The 23,509-nt window shown below is 49.7% G+C and overlaps 7 protein-coding genes across 7 annotated transcripts; 6 read left to right on the top strand and 1 right to left on the bottom strand.

The window, feature by feature from the left end:
- Nucleotides 1-213: 213 nt before the first annotated feature.
- On the top strand, nt 214-4,607 carry CI109_105704 (uncharacterized protein; the record flags this gene model as incomplete). Its single annotated transcript, XM_065967716.1, has 17 exons — nt 214-304; nt 365-567; nt 628-900; nt 975-1,205; nt 1,287-2,108; nt 2,173-2,283; nt 2,340-2,408; nt 2,466-2,648; nt 2,705-2,785; nt 2,839-3,280; nt 3,344-3,501; nt 3,556-3,621; nt 3,682-3,766; nt 3,817-3,902; nt 3,970-4,296; nt 4,361-4,502; nt 4,564-4,607. The coding sequence occupies 17 exons, from the start codon at nt 214-216 to the stop codon at nt 4,605-4,607; spliced, it is 3,414 nt and encodes a 1,137-aa protein (XP_065823788.1).
- Nucleotides 4,608-8,468: 3,861 nt separating this feature from the next.
- On the top strand, nt 8,469-10,443 carry CI109_105703 (uncharacterized protein; the record flags this gene model as incomplete). The annotated part of the gene is made up of 5 exons (XM_032004208.1): nt 8,469-8,539; nt 8,600-8,712; nt 8,771-8,855; nt 8,911-9,091; nt 9,154-10,443. The coding sequence occupies 5 exons, from the start codon at nt 8,469-8,471 to the stop codon at nt 10,441-10,443; spliced, it is 1,740 nt and encodes a 579-aa protein (XP_031861439.1).
- Nucleotides 10,444-10,905: 462 nt separating this feature from the next.
- CI109_105702 (uncharacterized protein) lies at nt 10,906-13,508 on the top strand (the record flags this gene model as incomplete). The annotated part of the gene is made up of 19 exons (XM_065967715.1): nt 10,906-10,986; nt 11,074-11,128; nt 11,200-11,257; nt 11,332-11,375; nt 11,430-11,546; nt 11,624-11,769; nt 11,829-11,889; nt 11,943-12,004; nt 12,058-12,122; nt 12,183-12,322; nt 12,378-12,425; nt 12,474-12,611; nt 12,670-12,762; nt 12,815-12,847; nt 12,905-13,018; nt 13,069-13,202; nt 13,258-13,288; nt 13,340-13,424; nt 13,478-13,508. The coding sequence occupies 19 exons, from the start codon at nt 10,906-10,908 to the stop codon at nt 13,506-13,508; spliced, it is 1,536 nt and encodes a 511-aa protein (XP_065823787.1).
- Nucleotides 13,509-13,538: 30 nt separating this feature from the next.
- Nucleotides 13,539-14,819, top strand: CI109_105701 (uncharacterized protein; the record flags this gene model as incomplete). The annotated part of the gene is made up of 2 exons (XM_065967714.1): nt 13,539-13,683; nt 13,738-14,819. The coding sequence occupies 2 exons, from the start codon at nt 13,539-13,541 to the stop codon at nt 14,817-14,819; spliced, it is 1,227 nt and encodes a 408-aa protein (XP_065823786.1).
- Nucleotides 14,820-16,578: 1,759 nt separating this feature from the next.
- Nucleotides 16,579-17,630, top strand: CI109_105700 (uncharacterized protein; the record flags this gene model as incomplete). The annotated part of the gene is made up of 3 exons (XM_032004206.1): nt 16,579-16,742; nt 16,809-16,973; nt 17,039-17,630. 3 exons carry the CDS (start codon nt 16,579-16,581, stop codon nt 17,628-17,630), a joined length of 921 nt encoding a protein of 306 aa, XP_031861437.1.
- Nucleotides 17,631-17,844: 214 nt separating this feature from the next.
- On the bottom strand, nt 17,845-18,503 carry CI109_105699 (uncharacterized protein; the record flags this gene model as incomplete). The annotated part of the gene is made up of 5 exons (XM_032004205.1): nt 17,845-17,958; nt 18,038-18,142; nt 18,207-18,236; nt 18,304-18,390; nt 18,450-18,503. 5 exons carry the CDS (start codon nt 18,501-18,503, stop codon nt 17,845-17,847), a joined length of 390 nt encoding a protein of 129 aa, XP_031861436.1.
- A 1,149-nt stretch (nt 18,504-19,652) lies between these two features.
- Nucleotides 19,653-23,415, top strand: CI109_105698 (uncharacterized protein; the record flags this gene model as incomplete). Its single annotated transcript, XM_032004204.1, has 2 exons — nt 19,653-20,352; nt 20,453-23,415. The coding sequence occupies 2 exons, from the start codon at nt 19,653-19,655 to the stop codon at nt 23,413-23,415; spliced, it is 3,663 nt and encodes a 1,220-aa protein (XP_031861435.1).
- Nucleotides 23,416-23,509: the final 94 nt, after the last annotated feature.

Raw genomic sequence — 23,509 nt, 5'->3', positions numbered from 1 at the left:
AAGTAGTTACAGAACAGCAGTTGCCACTGTGGAAAGGCGAGTTACGTAAACCGGTAACCTCGTGGTGGATGAAATCAATATATCGGACCTCCTTTGACCGTAAACCAATGAACGAATTCAACACGCAACCATCCTTGTTGTGCACAACGCTCTCCAATCTTCCTTCTTCTTCGCAAGTTCAGACAGACGGATATCGATACAAAGGCATGCGGAATGTCCACGACATCCGACTATGTCGCAAAATATCCTCGTCGTCGAAGTCTCCTAGAGACTGTCGAGAAGTACTGGCTGGATGAACCGAGACGTGAGTTGCCACTGAATCGAAATCAAACGAATGGATGGTATACTGACGTGTTTCGTCTAGGACCATCTGGATCACTCGATTCGTCGTTGAAGAAACATACTACTTTGCTGAACAAGCTACGATCGACTCTGCTTGTTGGACCAGCGGAAGCTTTAACAAAGGATATAGATGGTTTGACTCTCACAAAATATCTCGAGGAGATCGTAGCGGCCGTCGTGGAGGGAGCTTCGAGAGGAAAAGGAGACCCAGAAGTAGCTGTCGATGTGAGTGATCGGTGTCGTTCCTGCGCTTAGGTTGTTCACGAGCTAATGGTGGTGATGTAGGTCATCGTTCATTTACATACTCGCTTAACGCCCGATTTCCTTTCTCTTCTCCTTCAACCTCTGCTCGCAATCTTATCCAACAGCACTGTAAGCTCAACCTCAGCCGCAGCCGCCGGAAAAGATGGGGACAAGGACAAGGAGCGGGAGGACAAGGAAAGAATAGCAAGACAGAGACCTGTGTTAAGGATCGTGGCGGAACTGGCGATGGTGGGCGCATGGGCGGAAGGAGCTATCAAGGGAGCAGCAGAAGTAGGAAAGGCCCTCAAAGGTCTTGTGAGTTATCTCACTGTACTATGCGGTTCGTTGAAGCTGCTTACTGACATCTGCCTGGGTCGCCCCGCCGTCAGATGACGGGAGATCCACAGTATACGAACCTTCCTCTCCTTTCGACCTTTCTCAAATACTTCGGCAGAGCATACCTCGGCCGTGCCCCATCTGCGGAGGGAAATGCGACGGAGAAAGACGACCTCCCAGGGGATGTGGTGGATCTTGTCCCGGCTGAAGTGCAGAAGAAGATGAGGGAATTGTTCGAGGGTTATTTCAACTCGGCAAGCAAGACTCTGGTCAAAGGGCAGATCGTGCGTTGTCACAAGTTCCTCCTCGTCTGCCTAGCCTAGCCTGTAATTTTACTAACGCGATCGTATGCGAATTCTCTGTAGAGACTCCTCGAACAAGATAAACGGAATCACGAAGCCTACATCAAATCCGGGGAGATCTTCGAAGATCGTCAACAAGCGTATGAGAAAATGACGCGAGCTGTAGAACGCCTTACTACCGGTGTCAACTCCCTAGCAGACCTGCTTTCTCTCCCACGACCGACTCTTCCTACAGCTGCAACACTGTCCAAGTCTGGACTGCAAATCGTGGAGTCTGCTTCGTCTTTCACTGTGAGGGAGGATGGACCTATCGCTGGAGGAATCTGGGATGACGAAGAAGAACAACGGTTCTATGAGAGTTTGATCGATCTCAAAGAGGTCGTACCTTCTGGCTTGTTAGGCATCAAGGAGGACAAGAAGGGTGCTGGCAAGGGCGACGAAGAAGCAGCGAAAGCAAATGGCGACAACGAAGCCAATGGTACCGACGGAGATAGCACCGAGCAACAACGCTCTGAACAAGAAAAAGCTGAGGAGGAGGATCTTCGCCGTCAACTAGAACAAATGGAGCTCACGGCAGATGCTCCGGCTGAGGCAGCGCCGCCTGTAGAAAGCCAGAATATGGCAAGAACTACCTCCAACTCGACCGCTGGATCTGGCGATTCACCACGTGAGGCTGCAGTCCCCAACGAGCAGCCTGCCACCGAATCGTTACAAGAAACTGCAGCGTCGATGGTTGAAGAGGATGGGTTACAATCAGGACCTGCTGCCAGACTTACAGCTCTGTTCGCCGCTCTTCCCGAGGCGAATAACCGCGAAGTCGTCGATAAACTTGCGATTGAATTCGCGTTCCTCAACTCAAAGGCTGCTAGGAAGAGGCTCACCAAGGTATGTCATTGTCAAATGATAACCCGACAAGAGTCAAAAACATCTACTGATAACCGATATTCAGTTCATTGGCGAAGTACCAAAGCAAAGGACGGATCTTCTTCCGCACTATGCAAGATTCGTTGCGACCTTAGACAGGTACATGCCAGATGTAGGCGCAGGTGTCCTGGAAATCGTAAGTCTGATCATGGTGAAGCATTTGATTGTAGACTGAACAACCATACGCTATAGCTCGACGAAGAATTGAGGTACTTGCAACGGAAGAAGATGGTACGAGAGCTGGACAGTCTTCGGCTGAAGGTACGCTCAATACTATCGCTTTCTCGGAAGATCAAGCTCTGATGATTTTGTGTGCAGAACGTAAGATTTTACGGCGAGTTGGCCAAGTTCAAGGTCGCGAAACCATACACTATCCTGCATGTCCTCAAGGTCTTCCTAGACGATTTCCGCTTTAATGTCGAGAACATTTCAAACTTGCTAGAGACCTGTGGGAGATTTCTCTTGCGATGTGAGGGGACAGCTGAGACTGCAAAGAGAATGGTGAGGATTACTGTGTCGCTTCATGTTGGGTCATTTCGCTGATTCTGGTTTCCTAGGTCGAGATTATGAGACGGAAGCAAGGGACTCAACATCTCGACAACCGACAGCAAGTCATGCTGGAGAACGCCTTCTACATGGTAAGCTGAAACTCAACATGACTATAGGATCACTTGGCTAATGATACCCGAAGTGCAATCCACCAGAACGCGTCGCACGAGAAGTCACCGAGCTGCCTCCGATGAACAGCTTCGTCCAACACCTACTCCACGATGTCCTCATGAAACGAACGCTCGACAAAGTGCTCAAGCTCCTGAGAAAGCTTCATTGGGAAGAGTCCGAAACATACGACTTTATCTTAACTTCCTTCACGAACATCTGGGAGATCAAATTTGGCAATATCCCTTACTTGGCAGCTTTGGTGTACGATCTTCAACGATACCACCCCGAATTCGCAATCGCTGTTGTCGATCAGGTCATGGAGGACATACGTATCGGAGCGGAGGAGAACATTTTCAAATTCAATCAGCGACGGATATCAACCATGAAATATCTTGGAGAGCTGTACATGTACAGAGTGATCAATGCGTCGGTGATATTTGAAGTCTTGTGGTCTTTGGTCACCTTTGGTCATGGTGAGTCAGATGAGATCGATGCCAGCAAGGCAGATGCTAACGAGCTGCGTTACTCTGGTCTAGCGGAACCGATGCCGTATCCTGGCCGCGACAGTCCCATTGACGCTGTGGACGACTTCTTCCGAGTCCGCTTAGCCTGTACGCTGCTTGATACTTGCGGAGCTTGCTTCGACAAAGGGTCTCAGGCCAGGAAACTCGACCATTTCTTAATTGTCCTTCAGGTGAGGTTGTTGATGATACTCACCCTCTGCGGCGCTGCTTACAGAATTTGATAGCTGTATACTGTATGCAAATCAGAACTGCCCATGGATGTTGACTTTATGTTGACGGATACGCTTGACGTGAGTCTACGGTGTAGATTATGCACTCAACAAGAGCTTATCGTCTATGACGTATTGCAGGCGGTCCGACCCAAGATGACGCATCTGAAGACATTCGCGGAAGCCGCTGCCGCGGTTGACGAGATGGTGGCATCGGGTGATCAAGGTGTGTGGGAGACTTGTGACACAGCTTGAGCGTCGCTGATATCATCATAGGGAACGATGCTGCGTCTGACGATGGAAGCGATGACGAAGGCGACCGACAAGCTCCTGATGATGACAAGCAGGACAAGGAAGATGAGGTATGTCCGCCCAGTCGCCTCTGTTTGTTTAGGACAGACCTAGCTGACTTTGTCCGTTTCTCCTAAGGAGCCTACCGATGTCAACGGCGAAGGGGATGCCAACGGCGAGGGGGACGAAGACGACGATAACGTGGTTTTGATCCGCCCTGAGCATGATATCAAGGACGACGAACAAAACCTCGAGGAGCAGCACGCATTTGATCGAGAGTTCGCCAAAATCCTAGCGGACACCACCGATACTCGTAGAGAACAGAGGAAGGCCGCTCCACCCATCTTTGACACGGCAGTCCCGCTTATACGGAAGAACAAACCGGACGAGGGAAAGACAACCAATGAAGACGCAGAGGGGAGGATGCAGTTCATGTTATTGTCGAAGAAAGGTGGTAGACAACAGGTAGGTCAACGAACTCGGTGTTGTAATGGACAACATGACCGTTGCTAATGTCCGTCAATCTCAGGTGCGATCTCTTGAGATTCCGGTGAACTCGACAATCGCTATGAACTCGAGATCTTACCAAGCGCAAAGCAAGGCGGAACAAGAACAGCTCAAAAGACTCGTTCTGCAGAATGAGAGGAGATTGGAGCGATCTGAGATGCAGGGTGGGTTAGGTGTTCTTCTCTAGTAGGGGTGATGCTAACGGAGTTTCGTTTGGCTATGCAGAGATTGAGACAAGAGGGGTCAGACTTCGTTTCGCTCACTCGTGATCTCGATTCGCTTGACACATTCGAGTTCTGTGCGGGAGTACACCGCTAGGCGATGTGCGACGGTTCTATCTTTAGCTCGAGAAGCTCGACCACGAGTCACTGTCAAAGCCTTGGGTACCTAACCACAACATGTGTGCTTTTACCCTATCGCGGGGCAACGCCACATTGATCCAGAGGCGGAATGAGGCGCGAGTGTATAAGGGGACGGACTGGGATATAGCACGGTGCCCAACGGAAATACGATGATATTCAGCATATGTTCTGTATGCATATTACTTGTTCCTCTACTCCCAAAATTGACAGTAGTGCCTCGATGCCAACGATGAGGTGTCCGTTTGCCTTGCAGTGTTTGGATGTGATTCCCAATCCCGATTCCTCATTCCATGTGATTTCGATCTGCAGTCCATCCACGCTATATGGAGACTAAAGCTCGTCTCAGGCAATTCTAGACTTTCAGGCTCTCTAGACTCGTATATGATCGAATTAGTGGTAACTGAGCTTCATTTTTAGCGTGTATTGATATTAGCTTGACGCGTTCCTGACTGAACCGTTTATTGATTCATTCATTCATTTCATGTGATTTGGTCGTATCTTTACCTCCGAATCGCTTCACATAATACCGTTCGGTCCGATCCGATCGTCGATACCAATCCAACCAACAATAACGATTGTACGGGATGGAATGGTGGAGCGGAGACGTAACGGTTCGGATTTGTATTTAAAATGGATGCATGCAATTGTACTCTAGGCGATAGATATAAGAGTTTCGGAGCCAAACCGCGATGCTAGCTGGTGGGTGCCAAGCATGACGAGAGAAAGGGGGGATCTGATCCCCCACAACGATGATGAGGGGGGCAATGACTTTAACAAGCATGCAATTACCTATCACAATGAAACAAAAATAATGATAATAATGACGATGTTGATCCCGTCCCGTGTTTTGGTAACTAGCAGGTTTGCGATTGGTCGACGGAGCTAGGACTTGTGTCGTCCGAGTTCCGATCTTGCGAGTATCGTTAGCGGAGCGGAGCGTAGCGCGAGGAACGATAAACGTGCGCAGCGGCACTGCGGTCGGTTCATAAGAGTACACGCACTGCGCAGGAAGAAAAACGGTACTCCCCTTCCCCTTTGTGACCTTTTAAAACATGTGTAGTGTGTGTGCGCGGGTGCGGCCTTTGAAGAGAAAATGGGTCCGAATCGGATACACAGTTAGTATGACGGAAGCGGAGCGAGTAGCCTATTACATGTAGATAGTCACTTTTATATTAGGCTTAAAATTTGAGCAAGGTCCGACAAATCTGGAGCACGCAAAAATGGGATCTAAGGGATAATCGAAACAGGCTATAGACGGTTGTTTAGTGACGAAATCACGCTAGTGCAGCGAGTTGATCGATTAACCTGGACGCTACAGTTCAATAGCTATTGGTGACTGACCGGAGAGAGACACGACCAACCCTCCTACGGACTCCTACGGACTCCTACGGAGCAAACCACAGTGGTCCTCCGACATCGGACGAAACAGACCCACGGACCACACCACTACTGTAAACACGAACGGGATAGGTTCGGTATCCACAAGGCACATTGGCACGACACCACACGTTGATACACACAAACACAGGAGCACAAGCGATCGAGAGTACGCAGTGAACCACAACAATACGATACGAGACTACGATCTGATCATGGCGGGGTCAAGGTTAAATCAAACGAGCGAGATCTGTCTTTGTGATCGGATCCATTTTATCCGGACCATGGGCATTTAAGCAAAGCAAGCGCAAGTTTACACCGCAGTCGCAGTCTGTTTCAATCAAAAAAAAGAAAGGAAAAAAAAAAGGCTTTTGAAGCGTAAAAAAGTACCGCTGACTCTGATACGATACGTCGAGCCCAAGAGTCACTTGGCTACAGCCCAGCCCGGGAGTAATCAACAGAATATCGGTTAACGGACTTGGCCTTTTTGCTTTGACCATCATGATTTCATTCATGTACTGTATGTACACACAAAGGAAACCCTTAATAGGCACCACCTGGGTGCATATGTCCAACAAAGGCTAAAGGCGGAATATGAGAGGAGAAATGAAGCAAGGCACCGAGCCAGGTTAGTTACTATTGTATATCGCTAGTTAGTAGTTAGTAAAGCTGCCATGATACTCTGATACACGTTATGATTTTAAGGGAAGTCGTCATTCAGAGTTGAGATCGGGAGACATGTGGTATCCTAATTTACGTTTCGGTTTCTCTTCCCCTTGCTCTGGTGCACACCCATCCCACCCACCCCACGGCTTAAACCCACTTCCCCTCCCCGTTATATCCTCTGTAGCCCTGTCATATCGCGTCAATCAAATCACCAGTAATAATGAAATCTCGTTTAAATCACAGACTACTGCAAGCTTCCTCTCCCCTCTAGGCGATAGTAGTAATAAACACGATAACGACAACAGGCAAGATACAACAAGACCATGTCATGGCTATCCCAACGAAGTACGTACTACTCCAAACGCATTATCATTGCATTCCCCCCCTTCTCCCCTCTTTCTGTTTCCCCCGTTGAATACGCCACGCCACCAACTTTGCCTGTTCGCCCCCTCGTGCACCGTGAACATCGGGATTTGATAAATGCGAATCATACATAGTGGTTATCCAAAACCCATAACCCGGTAGATCACTTGAGACTGACTTTGTCTGCCCCTCTTGTCCTTTTTCTTCCTTTTTCAAATCCGGCCCCGCACATCACCATCCCACACAGACACTTGACTCACCCAGAACCCGAAACCACGGAAGCATACTTGTACCGCACTAGCACTGGCACCAGCAGCAGCACCAGCGGCAGCGGCACCAGCAGCAGCTCAGAAGTGCACGAGAAGCGTAAACGAGTTAAGAGTATATAACCTACGAAAGTATTACTACTGCGGACGACGTAACGCTATCTCGTTTAAGCGGCAATTGAAATCTGGTTCCTCGTCTGCTTGAACACACCCAACAAGGAAAAGGGAAGAAACAAAAACCGAAAGCCGTCCTTCACACCAACATCATTCAAACTACTTCCCATCTATCCAATACACATCCTTCTCTTCCTCTGGCTGCCTGCCTCTCCGCCCCCTCACCCTCACCCCCTTGCGAAAAAGAACACATGCGAGAAGCAAAGGCCTAGCACACCTTAATCCCCGCAGGATCTGTACGAGAAAAGATCCATTTCCCTCTCCTATCATCATTCAACATAACATATAACGCGAATCAACAAACGAGAAGATCGACGATCGTCTTCCTCTCAGCTTTAAGAAGCATCTAGAACTCGTGGTCGCCTTCTCAATCGTCAACGACCTTACCAATCCACAATCTACACGCACTCGCTCCGAAATCAAGAAAGATAGTGTTGTGGTGACAAACCGACCCGTTTCCAAATTGTTTTTGGTTACACTTTTGTCTCACACGCATAAAGCTTAAAATACGAGATCGACATTTCGACGACAACTTCACACAACGACAAACCCAAAAGCCATTCTCACCTACCGATCGTCCAACTCTGCTGCCCCTCGCATCCATTGCTTCCTCCCATCCTCGCTTATTGGGTTCGGTTCCTCGCTCAATACTGGCACATTCATCAGCCGACAACAAGGTTGAATCACTTAACCTTTTTTTCCTCTTCGCTAGCCTGTCCATTACGACGCCAGGTGATTCGAGATACCCCGATTATACGTCTGTCCACACTGTATTCGAGAGAACACGCCAGGTAAACAGCATAGCAGAACGACGGTCCAATACTTCTAGAAGGTCAAGCGATCCTGGAGTTGGAAAACAGCATCTACATCGTTCTTCTGGAACTCTTTTCACTCTCGCAATTCACCAATCGCACCCAATACGATGGAGATGTACCAGGGCTCCTCGACACAACAACCGGCGGCCATTTGTGCGCTCAAATCGCCAGCAGACGCGTAAGTATCACCATACATGCCCACCGTGCGGTGCACTCGCTGATACCAGCTGCCAAACAGAATTCACATACTAGAGGCTGTCCGACTAGGCATCGTTCCACGAGTTACTCGTCGATTAACAGGTCATGAGAGGGCCATGATTCGACCTGGAACAGTCTGGGTATGGGAAGAGGGTGAGTCTCGTGTGGTTCGCAACGCAGCAGATATTGTTTACTAACGGTCAACTTTCAGAGGAGACGAACATGAGACGGTGGACAGATGGCAGGCGTTGGGGAGCGTCAAGAGTCGGAGGTGGTGGTTTCCTTGTTTACACAGAGTGAGTTAGAAGGGCCTTGACGCAAGATGAAGGCTGATAATATTCTAATCTTTAGATCGTCTGAATCCCTTTCTCCGCCCCCTTCCCGCCCCGAGTCCCCATATCACCCGCACTACTCTACCCCTTCTTCTTCTCGGAGGCCCGAAAGTCTCATCAAGCAAACCTACTCTACCACCATGACACATCCCGTCACTAGCAAGGTCAAGAAATTTCATGTTGTCGCGTACTCGAGCAAGGTGGGTGACTATCGACATATCTGTTGAGACTGCTCATGCTGACGGAATCGCTTACTGATCAGCACAACCCTCAGGGCGACGCTCATAATCCCCTTCCCCTTCCTCATCAACTCCCCACACTCTCTTTGCTCAAAGTCACCCCTGGCATATGGCCCGAGTGGGAGAACCGCCGTGAACCGGAATACCCCGTGCGCAGACCTGGATCGTCATCACAAACGCCGTTCCCTAACGCCTCGCACTCGGCTCCTGCGACTGCCATCTCATCCCCGAATGGCTCTCACTATTCCGTTCTCGTCCCACCTACGGCGTATCCTGGACCTAGACCTCCATCACCTCGGCAAGAGAACATGTACGCTCGACCTCTTCCGCCTCCCTTTCCTCGCGGACCGTATGACGGTCGTCCAGCTCCGCAGGTACCAAGCGTACGTGGTCCAGGTGGACCCTATACCCCTCCCTATCAGCAAAGCCCTCGACGAGATGTTTACGATCCTCAGGGATATCCTGGTAGACACCTCTCTCAACCTCCTTTGGGCCCTTCGCAGTCTCCAACCATTCCACAACATGGTACAGAGCGATACCATCCTTACGCCCCATCTGCAAGATCGTCTAGCAGAGTCCCATCTTATCCTCCTTCAACGGGATCTTCCACCTCTACCGGTGTAATTATCCCTGGCACACCGTCAGATGCGCACTTCGATCGAGAGGGTGCCCAAAATAGGCAAGAAGCACCTCGAGTCTCACCTCCTCAGGCTCATCCTTTCGCCTACTCTCGACCTCCTAGCAGTTCCGGTGACCCAGGAAAAATGAGACAGTATCAGGAGTACCCCATGTCTTCTCCCGCTTACTCTCAAGATCGTACTTCCCCCGAGATCAACGTGAAGCCTATCCTTCTAGACAACATTCAAACCGATCCCCGACGCTACCCATCTTCGGAGCAAAACCCTAATGGCCATACTCCTCGAAACGTTTCCGCACCAACGCGGCTGCCACCTTCGGCTGGCCGTACCAGCACGAGTCCCAACCAGTCTTTGCATCAACTTCAGCCTCCTGAATCTTCCACACCAACAGGTAGATCGCCAAAAATGTCGATTTCCTCGACATTGTTGAACCACGATGGCGGTGCTTCTAACGCTGGAAATAGCGGTCCAGGTCTTACTCTTCCGCCCTTGAGAGTGACTTTTGACGAACGAGAAGGGGGAGCTGGTGGTCCTTTGTCGTCTGCGGCTAGACCCAGTCCGCATGGTCCATCAGTCAGCGGCAGTCCATCCGACAAGAGTGCCGAGGGAGGTGCCAAAACTTGGGGAGAAGACGCTAGACAACTCGGAGAACTCGGTAGAAGGGTAATGCTGTGAGTCTCTGAGATCATTCCACCTCGCCGCGAGGATTTAGGTGCTTGTTCTTTGCTTCAACCAAATTTCGTGAAGATTTTTCTGGTTGTATTCTAGCATCTTTGTGGTACTGCCCAAAGACCTATTATTTAGGGTTATTCTTGTTAAAAGTCTCTCCTCTGCATATGTGTACAGTAGAAAAAGGTTTTAAATCATAGTTGTCGAAGGATGTTATATGTCACAAAATGCAGTTCAATCATTTGCCACCCGGACATACAACTGTGAGAAAGATGAACAAATGTCGACGTCACGGGATTCGTTGTAGCTTTACATTAATTGATTTTGTTGATCCGCGTCGAGAAAGCATTGAATTACTTGGTGATCGACATTGACCTCGTCCAACCAAGAATCTGACTTCGAGAAGAGGGATAGCTGAGGAACCCGACATCCGCCATTCGCGATACGTGAGGGTAATATATCGACAAGATGGCATACACAGGTCCGGGAGAGGCGACTCCGCTACTTGCGCCCGTAGCAGCGGGTCCTTCCTCCAAAGTCTTGAGTGAGGTGAGTGAAGGGCGGATCCTTCCTGTAGACCCCTCCTTGACGCAGTGAAACGGAGAATGAGCTGATGTACCATGGTGGTGATGATAGACCAAGGTTTATCCACTCATACATCTGATCAGAGTGGATATCATGACACATATCGGTATGTTGTATTCGGTCGCACGGACCGGCAATGCGTCTTCATGGTTTCGAGCTGATGATGATGGTGGATAGATACGCCGTTGTCGTATGAACAACTCTTGGCTCCCGATTCGACCTATACGATTGTCCGGTGCGTCCTCATTCTGCTTGTCCCGTCTCCCTTGTCATCGAGGAGAGTTCACCTTACTGAGCTGCATCAAACAGGCCTCTGACGGAAAAGTACCTCGAGCTGCAGAATCAAGCTACCGGTACGTCTTCCACACTCCCCCTTGTGATAATGATGTGCTGACTGCCGTGCTTAGTATTCTGTTTACTGCTCAACAAGGTACAATTCACACAAGATTCGGCCCAACTATCAATCTCCACCCTATCCATATCCCGCGCAACCCTATGTGAGATCTTGGCAATCCGAGTCTTGCGTGAGTGACTTTCCCCACTATGACCTATTTCTCCCGGGGAACAGCTGACCGACATGGGTTGTGTTCACTTGTAACAGGCGGCTGGGCAGAACGGAGTTTGCCCTTATCAATGGTCCTTCTGACGCCATGGGCGTTGTTTCAAGGAGCTTCGCAGGAGGTGTTGGAGAGAGCGAAAGAGGAAGGGGATGATGATCTTCTGACGCAGGGAGGAACAGCTCTGGAGGTCAGTCTTGAAAGAGATTGTAGGAGGTGATTATGGTGGTGGACTGACACGGAAGGTAGATGGCGATCATCAGCAGTTCGAAGCGGTTCATTCGAAGTCCGTCATGTCAAAAAGTCATCGGTGTGTGAGGCCTCCCTTTTCGTTGATGATACCTGGCTGACGACAGATGACAGAGGGTATATGGTCCGGTCGGATCATCTATTCTGCTCTCAATGCACATGCCCTCATCGCCGACGTACGTGCCACAACTCTGAAGTGACAAGCAAGTGCTGAGGTGATACTTTGTAGAACTATAAGAAGAAGCCTATCCAGATGTACAATCCTCACAAAGCACCGTTATTGGATCATTATCGGTGAGCTAACAATCAAACGTCTAGGTCTGGAGATGTCCCTGACCTGATGGATTGTTGTAGGCTCAAAGTGCCTCGTTATCGATCCATGTTGGAATATTGCAACTTTCTTGTTCTGTTCATCCTCTACGTAGTGGCTATCGAAGGATTGGCGACGGAGCGGATGAATTGGCGAGAAATAACATTCATCATCTATGCGCTTGGTAAGTTGCCCATAAGGCGAATGGCTCTCGTCTTTGGCTGACCGATACCTTGTAGCGTTTTCACTCGATAAGCTGGCAGCGATTAGGGAACATGGCTTGAAAGGTGAGCAATGACTTAGATCTGATACAGAGCTGTCTGACATCCCCACAGTGTTCAGCAGCAGTTTGGTGAACGGCTTCGACTTGGTCTTCATGATCATCTACGCGGTGTATCTCGGCGCAAGAACGTACGGCTTCCACTATCACGATGCAGATGCCTTAGCTTTGGGTGCAGATTGGCTGGCCATGGGTGAGGGATCTTGTTACCTGATGATCGCTTAGCTTGTCATGTGCTGATACTCAACCAGGCGCTGTGCTCATCTTCCCTCGATTGGCATTCGTCACTCTCGCGAACAACTTGATGGTGTTGAGCATACGGTCGATGCTAACAGAGTTCTTCTGTAAGTTGTGGACTTCAACCAGTAAAATCGTCAAGCTGATCTTTCTTCGCAGTTTTGATGGGCGTTGGGGTCTTCTGTTTCCTCGGTACGTACGATCAGAAACACTAATTCTGATACATTATTCTGATGCATCCCCTGGCAGGCTTCCTGTATGCCCTCTTCACCCTCGGCCAAGGTCGTTTCGCGCTGTCTCAAATCGGATGGTGGCTTCTCGAGGTGTACTTCGGTCTGGATGCCTCCGGATTCGAACACGCTCGTAAGTACATATTGAAACTTGGCGTTTCCGTCGCTAAATTCCTCGGATAGACGTCTTCCATCCCTTCCTTGGACCGATCCTCATGGTATCCTACGCTCTTCTATCAAACACGCTCCTACTTACCGTTCTCGTTGCAATTTTGGGAAATACGTTTGCCACTATCAACGCGGATGCAGCTGCTGAGGTGAGCAATGGATACTTCGGACATATCTGACTTTGCATAGTCTATGTTCCGAAAGGCTGTATCGACTCTTGAGGGTGTCAAAGCAGGTGAGTTAGCAGATATATTATGTGATGTGAGGTTGACACGATGGATCCCAGACGCCGTTTTCAGCTATCAGCTGCCGTTCAACCTTGTTGCAGTCATAGTGATGTGGCCCATGAGCTATATCTTGAATCCGAGATGGTCAGTTCTCCAGCTTTCCGGATCAAAGCGATCAATGCTGACTACTCAATCAGGTTCCACAAAGTCAACGGTGCGTGTGATTGACGGGAGCTGCACTGACTGTTCGCAGTGTTCATGATCCGCGTCACGAGTGTCCCCGTTCTTCTGGTCATCGCGCTGTACGAGAGACAATCTTATCGCGATCAGAGTCTCATGGAGCAATTTGGAGACTTTGCAGAGCGATACGTCGGTAACCTACCGCGGAAAATCAAAGCTGCTGGTGAGTTGTCTGTTCAAGCGTTCGCGATGAATGTAGCTCATTGAGAAAGTGCAGCTGGATTCGAAAACTTTGGCAATAGAAGGGACATTGAGACGGTCTTCGAAATCGAGCGAGAAGTTGGAAGTTTCTACCACGGGTGGGATGACGACGGCATGGACGATCAAGACTTTGAACTACCACCTGCGTTCGAAGCTGGTAGCTCGTCATCAGATGAGGATGACTCTCCTTCTGAAGCCAAGAAACAAGCAACGGAAGCAACTCCGCCCACCAGTGCACGTCACGCTCGTTTCTCGTTGTCGTCTCCTTCTACACAAGCGCCCATGACAGCCTCGCCGTCCCGTTTGGAACACGATATAGGTGAACCTCGACTGCGACGTAACTCCATGCCTTCTCCTAGGCCGGAACAGCGACAGATCCCTCCTCCACCTCAGCCTTTCGGTCGACCACGTCGCAACAGCTCTATACACGGACCGAGTCCATTAGCCCAGCTCTTCGTCAGAAGTCCAGAAGGAGATCGTGGATTGAGAAGGAATTCAATGGCCGGGATGGCGTTGTCGAGCTCTCAGCCTACACTATCATCGATGCTGGGACCTATGCGACCGAGAACGAAGTCCCATTCAAGGAGTAATACTCAACCTGAAAGTCAGATTCGAGAGGAGCTCCAGAGTAGTGCGAGTGCTAAACCACCTCACAAGTTGTATCTTCCGACTCCTTCCGTTCCTCCCATTGAGGAAGGTAGAGGTTCGACGCTCTCGAGATTCACGAGCGAATCGCGAGATCAATCCCCGTCTCCATCGATTGAGACGAAACCAAAAGCTTTACCAGATTCATCAAATAAACCCAAATCACCTCCTCAGACAACTCGGAGCGTTCGTTTCCCGGTACCTGAGATACATTCACCTTTCGGTCCAAGTCCCAGTGTACTGAATCAACAAGCCCCACCTAGTGGATTAGCCAGATCGAAATCCCAACCTCATGGTACGGGTATAGTGAAAGCCTCGCAGGTGGAAGCGATGGAGATGAGTAGACCCGAAGAGGAGTCGAGTATGAAGTCGAAATTGGAGGAGATGGATAAGAGACAAAGGAAGATGGAAGAGATGTTGGAGAGGTTGTTGAGTAGGCTGGGGAGTGGGTAGATGGGTTGGCAAGGGTAGCATAGGTTGTAAAAACACGAACGCGCACTGAAGTGGTTCTGCATATGCATGTGACACGTCAAACTTGCGAAATACGGTCTATCTTATCGCAAAACATGATGTCGTGATCAGTCTTAGTGATAACAACATATGTCCGGACCTATTGGATCCACGTGCTGTGGTCAGGCAGCGATACCGAATATGGCAGCTGAAATAAACGTATCAGCATGTCATCGCAACGTGCCATGCACGGCGAAGTCGCATGTCGGTTCTGTTGAGAACAAGCCTCAAAACGGACCGAGTATGTACCTGTACGCCGTACGCCGTACGCCACCGGGTCATCGCATCACCGTTACACAAAAGTAGAACATTACATTTCTGATATAACTGTTACATGCCGTAACTCATATACCAGATATTATTGTGATTTCGATCACTTCTACGGTATACGACATGACTTGACTTTGCTTCCCGTGATCGACAGTGAAGACAATGCAACGAAATTCCCGGAACAAGTTAGTCACTGATTGACTTGTACTATATTTGGGTCGATCGAGCATTCATCTATTCGTAGACACTGAACATGTGCTGGGAGGGACTTTAAGTATTCTTACTCATGTGAGAGAATCGTACGAGTGCTAGTACGTTGAATAACACCATAATGCAAGGAGAGACTAAAATGGTGACTGGAGCCAATACCCTCACTACTGGATAACGGATCCATCTCACCGCACCTATTATGTATGTCTAATTGCTGGATCCGGCCGTATTGTGATTCCACAAGTTCGGTATGATATCGTGTCGTATACTTCATAGGAACCCAGGGCCTTAGCTTTACCCTGCTTGTCGTCCGGGAAGGATGGAGACATATAACGAAATACGATCCCGGTACAGAGATGAAGCCTTGTCGGGTTTCGGTTACGTTACCATTTGAGGAGTTTGCTCCCCGCGGGGCACTAACCACCTTCGTCATCGACCAAGTTACTACTTTTAATTTCCAGCTGAAGCAAATCGTAAGGCAAGGCAAGAGCTCTTTGTCACGCCTTTTCATTCATAGCATAGGGAAATGAAATACAGTCTTAAATTCGTCATCTATTCAGAGAAAACGAGGGTGTGTGTCATGAGGTTCACAACTAAACGCATTTGAAGCCGATCCTTCCCTCTTCCCCCCTCAAGTCGCTTTGACTAGTACTATACTTGGAGATTCCAGGAAAAGATCATCGGCCCGAATACCAGAGGTCTTCCCGAACCCTTGATAACAGTACGAGTAACCTGACCTTTACCTGCTACTGGGGGTACGGACGGTATACCCTAGTGACAACCGAACGAAGGACGACGATCGACACCTTCGCCGAGCCGGCGAATGCTTATTACTTCTTCTAGTCTTAATGACACCCCAACTACTGGTTTACACGAGTTGGAAGTATCGTTCGATGTCGATTGCTGCGCTAAATTGAGCTCTAGAGTATCCGCTAGCAGTAACATCTAATGGGTCGTACGATTCGTCAACGGCGTAATGTCTGGGGCGTTGAACCTGTCAAGTGCGAATTTTGGTGTAACGGGAAGACGTCATTTGGACTGACCAACCCTCTCCAGAGGCGTTACTCACTGGCCGATGAAGGGAAGATGATAGAGAGAGATATGTATACATATATAAAGGAGAAGATCCCCCTCGATCCAATTTAACAGACTCTTTCCTCAACAACTACTACTTAACAATCTCATCACCAACCACCCAACAACCAACCACCAACCACACAAGATGAAGTCCGCTACTGCTTTCGCTGCCCTCGCCGCCCTCGGCGCCGTCTCGGCCATGCCTACCACCTACCCTCTCATGAAGAAGGCTATGGCTGCCGACGCACCCACCACCACCCAGGTCTTGCAATACGCCTTGACCCTTGAGCATCTCGAGAAGAAGTTCTAGTGAGTTAACTCTGCCTTAGAAAGTCATACGATTTCGAGGCTGATGACATCTTTGCTTGTGCTTAGCGCCGACGCCCTTGAGAAGTTCGACGAGTCTGCTTTCGAGGCTGCCGGTTACCCTAACTGGGTCAGAGGTCGATTGAGCCAGATCGCCGGTCACGAGGCCGACCACGTCTCTCTCCTCTCCACTGCTCTCGGAAACCAATCCGTCGAGGCGTGCGAGTACAACTTGTGAGTGTCATCTGGCTCCTAGTCGTTGGTGGTGTACATTGTCTGACAATCTGTTACCATTTCAGCCCTTACACCGATGTCAAGTCTTTCATCGCTCTTGCCACCGCTATTGAGAACGTTGGTGTCTCCGCCTACGCCGGTGCCGCTCAGTACATCGACGACGCCTCATACCTCACCGTCGCCGCCACTATCCTCTCTACCGAGGCCCGACACCAAGCTTGGGAGTCTTCCGCTGTTGGCGGTGCCAACCCTTGGGGATCCGCTTACGACACCCCTCTCGGTCTCAACATGGTCTACACCATCGCATCCGCTTTCATCACTTCTTGTCCTGACAGCAATGCTGCTCTCCCCGTCAAGGCTTACCCCGCTTTGACAGTTGCCGACGCCACCAACGCCGGTGACGAGGCTTCTTTCGTCTTCGAGGACAGCCACACTGCCACCAACTACGCCGTCTTCTACTCCGGTCTCGGATCAAAGGCCGTCCAACTCGACGAGAACAACAAGGCTATGGTCCCCGAGAACCTCCAGGGTTACGCTTACGTCCTCATCTCTACCGCTAGCGATGCCAAGGACGTCACAACCGACAACATCGTTGCCGGTCCCGCTATCCTTGCTTACCCCTTCAACGCTTGGACCGAGAACCCCCCTTTCCAGTAAACGGTGAATAGGTGTATGGCGAAGGACATTTGCAGGAGAAGTATACGGACAGTCAGAAGTTTCGAAGAAGTTTAAAAATTAGGCGACAGCAGTTGATCAGAAGTTATTATAATTTGTTTGAATGTATAGTCATGGTTCTACATTGCGTGTCCTGTTCAGTTGCCCTAACTCATCTGTCATCTTTTTGCATGTCATTTACAACTTTTTTATGTATCTAACCATCGTACGCGGTGAACTCGATCTCAATGTCTGTTCCACCTGCAGGGAGCTCTGCAACGCCAATACAAGTTCTAGCAGGTTTAGGCTCGGGCATCAACTCCTTCCAGACCTACATCACGCACGCAAGGTGATCAGTAAGCTGCGGACTTATTCGTAAGGCACACCATACGGAGGCTTGTTGAACGCACCTCGTTGACAGCGTTGAAGTCGCGAGAAAGGTTAGAAAGGTAGATGTTGGCTTTGACAACGTTGGCGAGGGTCATTCCAGATCCTTTGAGGACGGCTTCCAGGTTCTACCGTATCACCAGTATCAGCTTGATTCACCAGGTTAGATGAAGGTACATGAAGCTGACTGACCTGGATGACTTGCCGAGTCCTATCTTGGACCTAAGAACAACGAGAACGATCAGCTCCAGAAGTTGAACGACAAGGTGTCAGTGGTCGAGATACTCACGGTTCCCTCGACCATGGCACCCTCTTTGGTCATACCGACCGATCCGCTGGTGTAGACATAGTTTCCCGCACGGACAGCTTGGGAGTACTATACCGCTCAAAGTTCAGCTTCATGTCTCTATGAAGCAAGATAGCAATATCACCTACGATTCCAGGAAGAGGAGCGGGAGCTTCCTTGGTCAGTGTGTATTCGGCAGGCATGTTGATGATAGACTTTACTTCTGTTGTGATGAAGGGGAAAAGACATTGTTATCTTGGATCGCGTTCCCCTTTTAATTGACCGAGTATAGCCAGGGTGTAGTAGAGGGGAGAGTGGGGGAGAGTGGGGGAGCAGGGTGGAGGGATAAAGCCAGCGTGCCTGATCCTTATAGGGCAAACGGGGCTTAGGCTTGCTCTAATAGAAACGCCGCGCTTTCCCGCCAGTGCTCGTTGACTTGCTACCCAAACTCATTTGCATTCTTTACATCTTCATCATCTTGACTTGTCCTCTATCCACTCAAGAACGATGGCCTGACCTTTGTAGAAAATGTGAGTTGACACGCTCCCTCTTCTTTCCACACACCCTCTCGTCAATCGCTCTCCGGACGAAACTTGCTTCGACATTTGCACGTCAGTACGACATCTCTCGATCTGCTTCTTTTCAAAGAAGATCAACAGGTCTTGAGTATGAAAGCGTTAGACTTCGCACTATCTGATCTCATTCGCTTCTTCTCGTCCTATCATTGCTTCGAATCTGATTGCTCGGAAAGGAAGAGAATGCTGATGATTCGGACAGACAGTTTTTCTAGTTTTTATTCCTTATGCAACGATAACCCTCAATCTACCAATCGCGTTTCCTCTCCTTCTGTATTGTAAAAACACCTTCCTTCCCTCCCTCCCTCCCTCCCTCCCTCACAAATACGCTTTCAGTCCCCCATCTTGGCTCGGTACGACCTTTTGTCAGCCAGTGCTACGAATGGGGTTTTATAGTACTTTTCAGTACTTTAAAGCGAAGATAGAAGACAAGACTGGGCATGTCCTCGTTCGTCTTTCTGAATTTACCCCCACTGAATGTGGGACTAATCAGTCTTGTCGACATTACTTCCTCTTGTATCATATACATTACTTGACCATCATGCATATGTTCCTTGTGTTCTTAAAAGATATGTAGCACTGTCCAAGTTGTATGAAGTCTTGACTTGCCTGCGTACGCATAGCCGCAACGAAAGATTTTGAGCAGTTTGTTGTTACGGTGGAGGTAGCTCGGTACAAGATCAGGCACGATATCATGATTACCCATAACTTCTGTCATTCTTTAACTTTCTTTCTCGACTTTTACTTTGATTATCTGAACCCGTCAAACACCTCGTCATGCTGAAAGACATCGTTGAACGACCTTCTCAGCCTCCGTCAGCCTCGACGTCATCACCTCAACCTCCTACGCCTGGTTCTACCGGCTTCCCGGTCGCCCAACATCGTTCGCAACGACCAGCATCTGCGTTTGCTCGTTCTCGGAAACAACAACAAGCTCGACAGGATGGTCAGCGAGCTTTAGGTGAAGGACGGGCGGTAGATGTAGTTCCTTCGATCCAGATCTCGGCACCACGGGCAAGATCAGAAGTGGACGAAGTGAGAGATGCTGTCGATAAGGAGAACACGGCGAGAGTTGAGGGTATGTCAAGTGAAGAGAGGGAACAAGAGATAGAAGAGCTGAAAGAGAGGTTTGGCGAAAGTGTTCTGGAAACAATGACAAAGAGGAGAGAAGCTCGTGCTAGATCCGAAGCGCAACCCACAGCGAATGGTTCTTCCTCGTCATCGACACCTCAAGTCCCTGTCTCGCTCGAACAGCATATGGGCGACGCTCAAAAGGTGTTGGAAGAAGTGTCGGAGGAGAATGAGAGGAAGGTGAGGAGTATGGGAACGCAAGAGGTAGAACAAGAAGTAGAGGAGCTACAGGAGAGGTTTGGCTCCAAGGTCATGGAGGCACTGAGAAAGAGAGCGGAATCAAGGAGTGGCAAGGGCAAGGCGAAGGAGGTCGCACAACCGGAAGATCAGCAGATTTCATCGCCTGGTGAGTCGGGAGAAGGGGATACTTGTATTTCTGGGTTTCAGACGAATTTGTTGCTGTCTCTTCAATCAATTGCATCCAAAGCTAATGAAATGATCAGCAGGTCCATCCTCGACGTCCCCTCGAGTTCGTTTCGTGGATCAACCATCTCAGTCGCAGGCGAAGCCTAAAAATATCCCATCCACCGCATCAGAGTCCTCCAAGCTACAATGGACTCAGCCCCTCGCTAGCACATCTTCCGACGCTTCTATACGATTCGACTTATCCGGGAACGTTCTTTCCGATTCGGCCAAATCAGATCTCCCTACGCATCTCGGCTTACATCATCACGGTTCGTCTCCTGATCTGGCTGGTTATACACTTCAGGATATATTGTATCTGTGTCGATCGACAGTACCATCTCAGAGGATCACGATGATGAGTGTGCTCGCAAAGATCGTTAGCAGACTGAGAGCGACAGAGGGCGAGCTGAGGTACTCTGACGAGGTGGAGACGGAGTGTGCGGATCTCGGAGTTGTGCAACAAGCGATAGAATTAGGAGTTGAGGTCCTCGCAGGTCTGACTCGAGGTGTAGGAGTTATACATGCTGGAGTGGACCTTCTCTTCCAAGCTTTGGGCGGACCCAGTTGGTCATGGATAAACCACGACGCCGCCATATGTCGTGCTTTTGCACCGGATACCAATGCCACTACGGCCGATACGCCTACCGGTCTAGCATCGGTTCCTTTCGAAGACGTCCTCCCACGTCTTACCGAACTGTTGTCCATTGAGGATGGCCTGTCGGAAGATACCACTCAACAACTCATTTTGATCCTTCGACGCGCGACTTTCTCATCTCAACAAGTATGCGAGAGCATCACTCCCATCGTCCCGTATATCGTCCGACAACATGTCGTCCAGCGTTCTTGGCCTCCGAAAAATGATCGATCACCGTCTGTCGACGCTCTTCGTCTCTTGCGGGACATCAGTGCATCGTCTCGGGCTTCTGCTGAAGATCTGCTCAGTCAAGGCGTGTACGAGACGACGTTGAAATTCGTCATCACAGCCACCTGGACCGGAGAAGATGTCGACAACGACACTTTACGACACGGACAAGCTCTCGCCCTGGAGATCTTACGCACATATCAAGTGCTAGGTCGATATGGTCTTTCTTCATCCGTGGTCACTTCCAGCGGGGAAGTGTGGCGTCGACTAGGTGTTTGGGTCCAAAATCGGTGCACGGGCAATGCAGTTTCAGCTTGGGACACGACTTTGGTAGAAGCGTATTTTCAATGTTTGAGCATCTGGACGACATGCGCTGTGGATCCTCATCGTACGACGCCGGAACACGATATCACCTGGGCTCAAGTATCCGCCTTGAATTGGACCGACGAAGCGATCTATGCGATCACGACACTTATAGAGCGAAAGGATAGGTGGTCAGAGATCGCCAGTGCTTTGGATCTCTTAGTATCATGGACAAAGGGTGCACAAGTCAATGGTGTGAAAGGCGGAGAGGACGAGAAATCAGCCGTACTGAACGGTCTGAAATCCGTGGATTGGAACGTTCTTGTCGACCACGGGAGAGAGCACGTCTTACGGGTTTTAGCACCCTTGGTACAGTTACATGTACAGCTCCATCCCATTGGCGAATTGCTCGACGCCAATGTGCTTTCACAAATACGACAGCTTCGAAATGGAAAGTCCGACACTGCAGCAACGCACACTACATCCCTCGACTATCACCTTCTTCTCATTGACGTCCAATCGGAAGCCGAACCCCCTGCTCGATGGCTACCTAAAGCTATCGACGTGCTCAACGCCTTCCAGATTGGCGACGAACCCCTCGCCCTAGATCTGGTCGATCTGATCTTGAAAGCGGACTGGAAGAAGTCTGCATCTTCCGAATTGATATCGTCTCTCCTTCATCCAGACGGTCTTCAAGTCATACGACCTTTACTTCAATATGCCGTTCTGCCAGACGTCGAATCTGTCGTAGCCCCCACTCAACCCTCTCATCTGTACCTCAAAGCGACCAAAACTCTCCGTCCGCCAGTGCCGCCTTCCAGTGACGAGAAACCTGCCATTGTCGGCCTGCCCATTCAGCCGGACTGGGTCTTCTCGCCTCTCAACGAACTTTTGCGCTCTGGAACCTCTGTGGCTCTCTCTCAGGTGCCGCCAGACTGGAACGCGAGCGAGACAGAAGTCGTACAAGCGACCTTGCTCTTGGCTGAGCTAGCATATGTTAGACCTGAAGGCCTCGACAGATCGAGGGTATTGTTCAATCTGATGAAGGTGTTCATGTTAGAGCATGGTCAACAATCGTCTACTTCGACGTCTGATGGGGAAGTTTTCCGAGATCCGATCGTGACGAAATGGATGAGCAGCCTAATGGCGAAGCTGGTCAACACCGACTCTACTACCGTCAACTCGAATGCCACAAACATTGCTGCCCCTCTTGAAGTCGTTTCGCTCCCTTTCCTCGGTAGTGGCGTTCCCTTCTTCCAATTCTACACCGACTTCTTAGCTTTGTACGAAGCAATCTCGTTCTCCGATACGCTTTTCGCCCAATGTGTCATCGCGCCGTTGTCGATGTCATATCCTCCAGATTATCGTAAATTGCTGTGGAACGACCATTCGACAGCTCTAAGAGGGATGAAACTTTCGCTGGATCAAGTACCCCTCGAATCGACTTCCGCTTCGATTCAAGGAAAAGATAACGAAGGTGGACTTCGAGCATATTTGTATCCGATCGAAACCAACCCCGAAGTACTTAACGGCTACGCACGAGCCTTGATTAGACGATGGATCGCCCCTTCCACACATCTATTCCTAGCCACTCTCGCACTTCACCATCTCGCAGGATTGTTCTGGCTAGGTATGGAAGAAGGCAAAGAATCGACAAGAGTTGGATTGATGATTATGTTGCTTGCGAATGGGGATGATGACCTACTAAAGATGGTGACAGAGTGGGATTTGGATAGTCTGGGCAAGGACACGGTGGGTCAAGAGGAGAAGGAGAGGAGGAAGCAGGTCGTAGGGGACCTCACGGGTGAGAGGGGAAGAAAGAGGGTAGAGAGTATCTGAGCGAAGTGGGTTGTGGTTGGCGGTGCTGGGACTATGTGACAGCATGAGAGGACATGTATAGGACAGGTAGCGCTTGTAATCCAAGTTATGCTAT

This window comes from Kwoniella shandongensis, chromosome 10, assembly GCF_008629635.2.
Source record: "Kwoniella shandongensis chromosome 10, complete sequence".
NCBI lineage: Eukaryota > Fungi > Basidiomycota > Tremellomycetes > Tremellales > Cryptococcaceae > Kwoniella > Kwoniella shandongensis.
This window is presented reverse-complemented; position numbering and strand designations above follow the sequence as displayed.